This window comes from Polypterus senegalus, chromosome 13 (assembly GCF_016835505.1).
Source record: "Polypterus senegalus isolate Bchr_013 chromosome 13, ASM1683550v1, whole genome shotgun sequence".
In the NCBI taxonomy this organism is placed as follows: Eukaryota; Metazoa; Chordata; class Cladistia; order Polypteriformes; family Polypteridae; genus Polypterus; species Polypterus senegalus.
The window spans coordinates 8237218-8247583 of record NC_053166.1 but is presented as its reverse complement, the minus strand read 5'-3'; the positions used below and the strand labels follow the sequence as shown (position 1 = coordinate 8247583).

Here is a 10366-nt window from a genome sequence, read left to right as displayed (position 1 = left end):
GTTTGTATGAAAATGTGCTATAGAAATAAATGTTGTTGTTGTTCTAACTGGTGCACCACGTGATGCGCTCCCGTGTGACGCTCCCCTTTTTGGCGGCAAGAACCCCTCATTTCTAAGGCTCCTTTCCAAAAGTTCTCTTAGCACGTCACAATACTTTAGATTTGGCGGGGCATGTTTGCGTTTTTTTTTCCGACTCAAGTTTCCGGATGTGCCCCGTTATAAATGGAGTGCACTAGTTGGGTAGCCAGTCAGAGTCTGACAGAAGACACACGTGAAAGGAGTCGAGATGTCTGCCAAGCGCCTCCTGATCCTGGCTGCCGCCTGCTCCTGCCTCTTAGGTGAGCTTTCGCAGTTCGCGTCATTGCCACAATAGCCCAAGTAGCCAGTTACGTGACAAACTGATGACACTGATTAAGAAGCAGCGTGTGAGGCGGGCTTGGGGCTTTGAATTAACGGCCGAGGCTTCCTCTGGTGTAAGAAAATGAAAAAGAGACGAGAAACTGTATAGATTATGAAGAGTTTATGGCGCGGTGGTGACCCTGCCCCGCTAATAACACCGACACTGTCACCTGGCAAACACCAGCTGGTCAGGTCGCTTGGCCATTTGATCGCAGGTGAAGGGGGGTTTCGCTGTAACCTTCGGGCTTACGCAATTGGCGTCATTCCACACAATAGACAGTTATGTGACAAGTTGATGAAACTAGAAGCAGCGCACGAGTCTTATAATTAACGGTGAAGGCTTTCCCTGGCTTTCCCTCCGAGTTTTCAGCGCGTTTAATTGAATATGTAGAAGTGCGAGCACTGGTTGTGGGCCGGGAGTGTTTCGAATACCGGGATATACATATAATGGATCGAAAAGTGTGGGGTTTCCCTTTGGTGTTTCTTCTTCGAAGATTTACACATAATGATGTGAAAGAGGGTCCCCATCGGGGTTCTTCAGTGGCTAAATAAATGCACTCATTTGTATGGGAGAGCGGTGTGGGGGTTTAGGTTAGGGTAATAAATACACATACATATGTAAATGAACAAAAAGATCAGGGGCGTGGCATTATACAAGAGGGGCTTTAGCTTTTACTCGACTGCCTAGGGCTTAGAATTGGAACGGCGAAGACTTGAGACACTACAGACTGGACTGGAAAGAAACAAAAAAAAAAAACACGGATGAAAACTACGTGGAAGTTAAGAGGAGTTTACGGTGCAGCGATGACAGCTGCTCAGGTCCATCGTGTTTAATCCCGGGTGAACACCGACAGCGAACAGACCGCGAACTCGAACTCAGTCCAGTAAAGAGCCTTTAAACTTACCGGAGTGCGGCTGCGCTTTCTTTAAGGGGACATGGCAGGTGTAAAGGCAGGCAGGTATTGTTTTCCGTTACAGTCGAACATCGTCTTTATCCACGGCGATTTACACCATGAGGAGACACTAATCCTACTGTAGTGAACATTGCATTTATTTTGTACTACAGGCAATTTGTCTGACATAATGCAACCGATTTCCGATTTTGGAGAGAATGTTTCATGAAAAGGGCAGACCGGTGTGTGCGGCAGCAGTCAACTAAGCAGACTTGGCGTCTCATTCGTTTCTTCTTCTCTCTGTGTCGCCTTAGTTTGTTTCCCCGCGTTCGTTTAGTTTTTCTTCACAATTATCTCAAGTTAACTTCATTATTGACACTGAAGTAGCTCACTAGGACTGGGCTGATTCGCAATCCACGCTCTTAGGATGTGGCACTTCACGGAACTCCCACTACAAGGACAAAAGGGAAAAAAAAAAATCCTACGAATCAATAAGCCTCACCTGCCTCAAAATAGACCCGTTTCGTGGTTCGCTGTGTTGTTTGTAAAACGAATAGAGACATTTGAGAAGTTATTTAATGCAGAACGTGCTTTCATATTGACCACTTATTGCTTTGACGGTAATTTCATTTTAAAAATAAATTGAAGGCTTGGAATGATTAATAAACCTTAGCTATGGATTTGCAGGAGGTGGGCGGACACACATAAAGGGATTAAAACTATTAGGGATTGTCCCTGATGGAGGATCGCAGGAATCGTGGGAAAGCGGGGTCCTTTAATCGGATTAGAGCTATTTCAGATGTGGAATGGCCAAATGGGGGGTGGCAGCTTGATGGAGGAGGTCCCCAGGATTCTAAACAAATCCAAATCATATTATGAGATATCATCTACTGTTAAATTCTGCTACGTACTTGTAAAATTTGTATTTTTATACTGTATTGAGGATTAGTTCTGTTCTGTGTATTGTATTGTATTGACACCCCTCTTTTTGACACACACTGCACGCCCAACCTACCTGGAAAGGGGTCTCTCTTTGAACTGCTTTTTCAGAGGTTTCTTCCATTTTTTTCCCTACAAGGGTTTTTTGGGAGTTTTTTTTTGTCTTCTTAGAGAATCAAGGCAGGGGGGCTGCCAAGAGGCAGGGCCTGTTAAAGCCCACTGTCAATCAATCAATCAACATTTATTTATATAGCACATTTTCATACAAAAAATGTAGCTCAAAGTGCTTTACAAAATGAATAGAAAAATAGAAGACACAATAAAAAATAAACATAAGTCAGCATTAATTAACATAGAATAAGTAAGGTCCGATGGCCAGGGTGGACAGAAAAAACAAAAAACAAGATAAAAAAACACCAAATGCTGGAGAAAAAAAAATAAAATCTGTAGGGATTCCAGACCAAGAGACCGCCCAGTCCCCTCTGGGCAATCTACCTAACATAAGTCAAACAGTCCTCTTTGTATTTAGGGTTTTCATGGAAGGACCTGATGATGATGGTCATGTAGGCTTCTGGCTTTCAGTCCATCAATGTTGGAGCATCATGAAGCTTTGAGTAGGTGGTGGTGGCGCAGGCCGGAAAAATAAACAGAAGAGAGAGTTGGGGTCAGTACAGATTTTGGAGCCACTGTGAATAGTTATTATGATGAATTGAACATACAGAGTATCAGAATTAAGTTAAATTAAGTTAAAGTGAAGTTAGGAGAAGGCCATGTTACAGTAATGTGTTTTCAGCAGTGTTTTAAACTGCTCTACTGTATCAGCCTGGTGAATTCCTATTGGCAGGCTATTCCAGATTTTAGGTTCATAGCAGCAGAAGGCCGCCTGCCTGCCTCACCACTTCTTTTAAGTTTAGCTTTTGGAATTCTAAGGAGACACTCATTTGAAGATCTGAGGTTACGATTTGGAATATAAGGTGTCAGACATTCCGATATATAAGATGGAGCGAGATTATTTAAGGCTTTATAAACCATAAGCAGTAAAGTCAATTCTGAAAGACACAGGTAACCAGTGTAGTGACATTAAAACTGGAGTAATGTGTTCGGATTTTCTTTTCCTAGTTAGGATTCTAGCAGCTGCACTCTGCACTCGTTGCAAGTGATTGATGTCTTTTTTGTCTTTTTATGTCACTGTGGCACTTCTTGTGTGATTTTGGGCTATGCAACAAATAAATTGTATTGTATTGTATGAATATCAGCCTGGTCACAAAAGCAAATATCGAATTGTAGGCATTGTAACAAAAAAGAAAACACAAGAGAGTTAGATAGATAGATAGATATGAAAGGCACTATATGATAGATAGATAGATAGATATGAAAGGCACTATATAACAGATAGATAAATAGAGTAAAAGGCACTATATAATAGATAGATAGATAGATAGATAGATAGATATGAAAGGCACTAAATAACAGATAGATAGATAGATAGATAGATAGATAGATAGATAGATAGAAAGGCACTATATAACAGATAGATAGAGTGAAAGGCACTATATAATAGATAGATAGATAGATATGAAAGGCGCTATATAACAGATAGATAGATAGATCGATGGGAAAGGCACTATATAATAGATTACCAGGTATGAACATTGTTATATAATGTAGAAAGAAATATATCTATAAAATACACTATATTACACATATCTAAATGGATATAAAAGTAACAGTGAGATAGATAGATGTGAAAGGCACTATATTATTGATATATTTGAATGTGATATATAATAGGTAGGTTTGAAGGTTGTTATATAATGTTTTAATAAAGGGTTTAAAAGGCACTATAAAAGATTTGAATGGTGCTATATAAGAGCTATGTAGGTTGTTATATAATATTTAAAACAATAGAAATAAAATGCACAATATTATATATAGATATACTGTATATGAAAAGCACTACAGATAGTATTGAAAGGAGCTATATAAAGGATTGGCAGGTATGAAGGTTGATATTAAATACATTTATTAATAGATGATTGATGAATATATACACTATATAATAAATGGATAGAGAGATAGATGGACCTTATTTGATCCCTGAAGGAAATTAAATAATTAATGGCAAGAGGTTATCAGGAGGAACCACCGTCCACCTATCCATTTCCAGCTGACTTTTACAGACCAGGGCCACACGGAGCCACCACATTAACACACACAATTTCTCTCACACACACCAGTCCATTTTAGAGATGTCCATTAATGTTACAAGCTCATTTTTGAGATGTGGAGGGATAGTCAGAAGACAAACCACACAGAGTCCACACTGCATGGATCTCAGAGTCTACACTGGATGCTGGATCTCTGAGGCCACCATGCTGAGCACTGCTCCTCCATTCCATTGATGTAATTGCCCGTTTTTACTTTTCCATTTTGATGGCTGCATTGTCCATTAGCACAATTATTTCCGTGTTTCTGCAATGTGATCTCTGGTTGGGAATGTCAGCCACTCGGGATCAAATAAGGGTTGGTGGAGAGAAATCCACTGAGAAGTTGTTTGGTCCATCAGTTTAGCCGTTAGTTCACAGCACCACACATATAAGGATGGCATTGACAGATATCCTACTTAATGCTTACTTATACAAATGGACAAGAATTTGTGTTTTTCTTCAGATGTTTCAGTGAATATTCAATGATTTTTCTCTTTAACTTTCTTCCACAGTCTTGACAAGCGGGGCAATCATCCCTTCAATAGGAATCAAGGTAAGGGTCTCCTCAAGTTGTCTCCTTCAGTGTCCGGCTCTTACACCCACCTAACCTTCTGTTTTCCATTCCTGCAGCCTGAGTGTGGCTCGTATGCGCTGCCCATCTGCACACGGATGTACCTCCCGGTGTGTGGCACTGATGGCCAGACTTATGGCAGCGAGTGTGAGCTTTGTGTGGACAACATGTAAGTGGCATCTGCTTTAAGAGCGCTTTGAAACCCTGGCATTTAGCAAGAAAACCTCTGTGTATAGGAAATCAGTGTTGGGGACAGAGCAAGACATGTTTGTCATTTGATATAGCGCCTTTTCATGGTGAAAGCTCTCTTAATGCCCTGTTGAAATTAAAACCAAGTAGTCTGAATATTTTTTCATTATGGATCCTAGCAGGGAAGCGACTTACAGCTGAAGTCAGAAGTTTCCATACCCTTTGGGTGAATTCTTTTAAACTCACTTTATAAGCCCCCCATAGATTTTATACTTAAAAACTATAAATTTTGCCTGTCATGTGAGATGTCTTCTTTGTGCAGAGCAAAGGTCATTTTTTCCAAAAATGTTCATAGAGCTCAGAGAATTTCACTTTTTATTGAGTTTATCACAATTCCAGTGGGTCACAAGTTTCCATACACTTTGTTCATATTTGATCTCATTGCCTTTAAATTGTTTAACTGAGTCGCCTTCCGTGGGCTTCTTACAAAAACTTGCTGGAATTTTTGTCCATTTCTCCAGACAGAACTGGTGTAACTGGGACAAATTTGAAGGCCTCCTCACTCGCACATGCTTTTTCTGTTCAGTCGTAATGAGTTCAGGGCTTTGTGATGGCCACTTCAGTACCGTGACCTTGTTGTCCTTACGCAATTTTATTACAACTTTGGAGGTCTGCTTGGGGTCCTTGTCCATTTGGAAGACCCCTTTGCCACTGACTTCCAGCTTCCTTGCTGAACTCTCGAGATGTTGCTGCAGTTTATCTCCACCATTTTCCTTCCTCATGATGTCATCTCGTTTGTGAAGTGCACCAGACCCTCCTGTAGCCCCCACAACATGATGCTCTCACCCCCATGCTTGATGGTTGGGATGGTGTTCTTTGGCTTGCAAATCTCACCCCTTTGTCCTCCAAACATTATGATGGTCATTAAGGCCAAACAGTTCGATCTTGGATTCATCAGCCCAGAGGACATTTCTCCCGAAGGTCAGATGTTTGCCCCCATGTGCCATTGCAAACTGCAGTCTGGCTTTTTTGGATTTGGAGCGGTGGCTTCTTCCTTGCTGAGCAGCCTTTCAAGTTATGTCAATGTTGGACTTGTTTTAGTGCGGATATCGATACTCATCTCCCTGTGCCCTCCAGCATCTTCACAAGGTCTTCTGCTGTTGGTTTGAGAATGATTTGCACTTTTCATACCAAGGTCCGTTCTTCTGTAGGAGACACAACGCGTCCCCTTCCTGAGCGGTGAGATAGCTGGGTGGTCTCATGGTGTTTATACTTGCATATTATTGTTTGTACATATGAATGTGGAACCTTCAGGTGTTTGGAAATTATTCCCAATGGAAGAACCACATTTGTAGAGGCCCACCATTTTTTTGTGAGGTCTTGGCTGATTTCTTTGGATTTTCCCATTAAGTCAAGCAAAGAGGCAGTGAGTCTGATGGTCGGCCTTAACATCCATTGACGAGTTGACTCCAGTTAGGCTAATTGGCTATCACAAGCTAATTGTTGAATTTCCTAAAGGCTTAACGTAATTTTCTGGAATTTTCCAAACTGTTTAAAGGCCCAGGTAACAAAGTGCATGTAAACTTGTGACCCACTGGAATTGTGAAATAGTCAATAAAAAGTGAAATACTCAGAGATCTGTGAACATCCATCCATCCATTATCCAACCTGCTATATACTAACTAAAGGTTCACAGGGGTCTGCTTTAGCCAATCCCAGCCAGCAAGGCAGAAAGCAAACTCCGGGCAGGGCGCCAGCCCAACACAGGGCACACACACCAGGGACAATTTAGGATCGCCAATGCACCTAACCTGGATGTCTTTGGACTGTGGGAGGAAACCCACGCAGACATGGGGAGAACATGCAAACTCCACACTGGGAGGACTTGGGAAGCGAACCCTTAAGGGTCTCCTTACTGTGAGGCAGCAGCGCTGCCACAGTTCCACCGTGCCGCCCTCTGTGAGCATTGTTGGAAAAAAATGACTTTTGCTCTGCACAAAGTAGACATCTTAAATGATCTGCCAAATTTATAGTTTGTTAGTATCAAATCTGTGGCGGGTCAAATTGTGAGTTTGAAAGAATTCATCCTAAGTGGATGGGAACTTCTGACCTCAGCTGCACGCAAGTCCACGTAAGCAGGCCATGATAGGGGAGTTAATAAACAAACTTATAGATAGATAGATAGATAGATAGATAGATAGATAGATACTGATAGAAATAGATAGATAGATAGATAGATAGATAGATAGAACACAAGTAGATAGATTATAAAGCCATTTCTAAAGCTTTGGGACTCCAGCGAACCACAGTGAGAGCCATTATCCACAAATGGCAAAAACATATATAATAGATAGATAGATAGATAGATAGATAGATAGATAGATAGATGGATAGATGGATAGATAGATAGATAGATGATGAGACAAAAGTTGAACTTTTGATAGATAGATCATACCAACAGTAAAATATGAAAGGCACTATATAATAGATAGATAGATAGATAGATAGATAGATAGATAGATAGATCAAAGATAGATAGATAGATAGATAGATAGATGAAAAATTCCTCCAGAGCTGTAAAAGACTCATTGCAAGTTATCGCAAACGCTTGATTGCATTATATAACCAGTTATAGAATTACTTTTTCACACAGGGCCATGTAGGTTTGGATTTTTTTCTAGATAGATATAATGGTTAAATGTGTTTGATGATCAGAAACATTTTGAAAGAATAAGAAATCAGGAAGGGGCAAATAGTTTTTATAGATAGATAGATAGATAGATAGATAGATAGATATGATGAAAGGCACTATATAATAGATAGATAGATAGATATGAAAGGCACTATATAATTAATAGACAAATACATCACAGGCACAATATAATAGATAGATAGATAGATAGATAGATAGATAGATAGATAGATAGATAGATAGATATGAAAGGCACTATATAATAGATAGATAGATAGGTACTTTATTGATCCCAAGGGGAAATTTATATAGTACCCTACCATAATGAAATCCATCTTAAGACATGACTGCAGGAAGAACACGCCAGTTTGAATTCTCAGTGAAACGACTCATCCAAATTGACACAGGTAGCCCATAGCAGGGATTGAAAAGACAAGCTGATGACTGCATATAGCGCCTTTTCATAGTGAATTCCATTTTGAGCAGACTTTTCCTATAGCTGTGATATTTTCTTGGAGATGAAGCGACTCACAAAAGACCACAGAGGGACGTCATGATTGGGGTTGAAAAGGCATCCTCACCATTTTATACAGTCTAATTAGTGCTGTTGCTTCATGGATGCCGAGTATTGAGTTTAAATCCTCAGTTCAGGTGGTGTCCATGTGGAGGTGACACGTTTTCACTGTGCCTGTGCGGGTTTTCCTTCCACATCCCCAAATATGTGCAAGTTAGGTTGATTGGTGATTCCACATTTCCAGCCAGTATGATGGACTGGTGACCTGCCCTATGGTGTTACTGGGATGCCCTCTAGGTTTGACAATAACATGATGTGACAGTCACCCTAAGACACTCTGACAGTGAAACAGTTTGTGCATTCTGAGCCTTGGCGGGTGAAAAGAGTCACTCGGGACCACCACAGTGCTGGTGTCTGTGCAGACATTGTTTTTTTATTGCACCTTTAAAAGATGATTTCCATCCTGAGATAGCCTTCAGTTAAATCACACTGAGGTCCAGAACAGTGTGTCACAACTCGGGAACACATGGGGGATCAGTGACGAGGACAGAGTGGGCAACTCACAGAAATCACAGGGCATGTCACATTACGTGACTTCTAGTGGAGGGGATGTCACACTTGACAGCCACAGGTGCTGATCTCATCATTGGAGCAGATCTTATTACAAAAGTAGAAATCACAGGGTATGTCACATTACACGACTCCTAGTCACAGGTTAGTCCTTTTTTATATAATTATTAATACCCACTTCTGTCCTTGATCATCAAATGCCAGCCTGCACTTCTTCCATACAATTGATAAGTGAAGTATAAACTCTGTCAAACTCTTTCCCATAATATTCCACATATTGACTCACAGTAGATAATGACTGAACTGTCACACTGTGTAGACATTGGTCACTTGATCCAGGACTGCTGCAAGTGCCCCCTTCATATGCCTACTGGTGAGAACAACATGAGGTGTGCAGGTGGAGCTGACCGCGGATCTTAAAGACCCTCATTAGCTGAACGAGGGCAGCTTCATGAAGATTCCACCTTGGCTCACTGGTTTCATTCTGCCCCTGTGTTTGCTTTACAGGAACAGGGAAAATCAGGTGTATATTCTAAAGGACGATGAATGTTAAATTCATGGATGGACACCTGGAGGTTCGCCGATCTTCTCCCTGCTTTACATTTCACAAGCTCCCCTTTGTTCCACTAACCCATTCAAAGATGAAATAAACGTTTACTTCTAGCATTAAATCTGGCCTCAGATTCATTTTTATTGTGTTTTGTGTTTCTCTCATATTGATTTGCGTACTGCAGTTCTTTGTCTGATCTTTACATTGCAGTGTTGTACCGTGTTAGCCATAGATTGATACAGGAGACAGTTGGGTGAAATGACACCTTTGATTGGCTAACTGAATAGATTACAAATGCAAGCTTTCGAGGCAGCTAAGGCCCCTCCATCAGGCAAAGGTGTAACAAAGAAACTGAGAAATCCTCTCGCTTATATTGGGACAGCAAAGTGATTTTTTATTCAAATGTTAGCAAAATGAATACACCTGAGATGAATTAACCCTGAAAGAGGAGAACAATGAACTAATAAAATGTAGAGATAAGATCACCATCACTAGAGAAAGTCCTGTAAGGTTCTTATTTGAAGTGCATTGTCTGTAAGATGGGCCTCTGATGTGGTCAGCTGGTCACTCAGTCTGTTAGTCCACATATCTGCTCCTAAAAGTCTTGTCTCTGTTCAGACCATTTTGTAAAGAGTTGAAGTTTGTATTCCCATTCTCTCCGCTCCTGTTGGGTCTTGAAATTCCCCATAAGCACAGTGACCCTCAGATCCTTCATGCTGTGGCCATTACTGTTAAAGTGTGCTGCCAGCGGAAGATCAATACTGTTCTGATTAATGTGACATCTATGTGAGTTCATTCACTGGCGCAGTGTCTGACCAGTTTCCCCAGCATACAGTCCAGTT

General features: G+C 40.9%; 1 protein-coding gene across 1 annotated transcript; it reads left to right on the top strand.

Moving 5' to 3' along the window:
* The first annotated feature begins 235 nt into the window (after window positions 1–235).
* LOC120543110 (trypsin inhibitor ClTI-1-like) lies at window positions 236–9645 on the top strand. Its single transcript, XM_039775969.1, has 4 exons — window positions 236–338; window positions 4951–4991; window positions 5069–5178; window positions 9482–9645. The coding sequence occupies exons 1-4, from the start codon at window positions 287–289 to the stop codon at window positions 9525–9527; spliced, it is 249 nt and encodes an 82-aa protein (XP_039631903.1). The 5' UTR covers window positions 236–286; the 3' UTR covers window positions 9528–9645.
* Window positions 9646–10366: the final 721 nt, after the last annotated feature.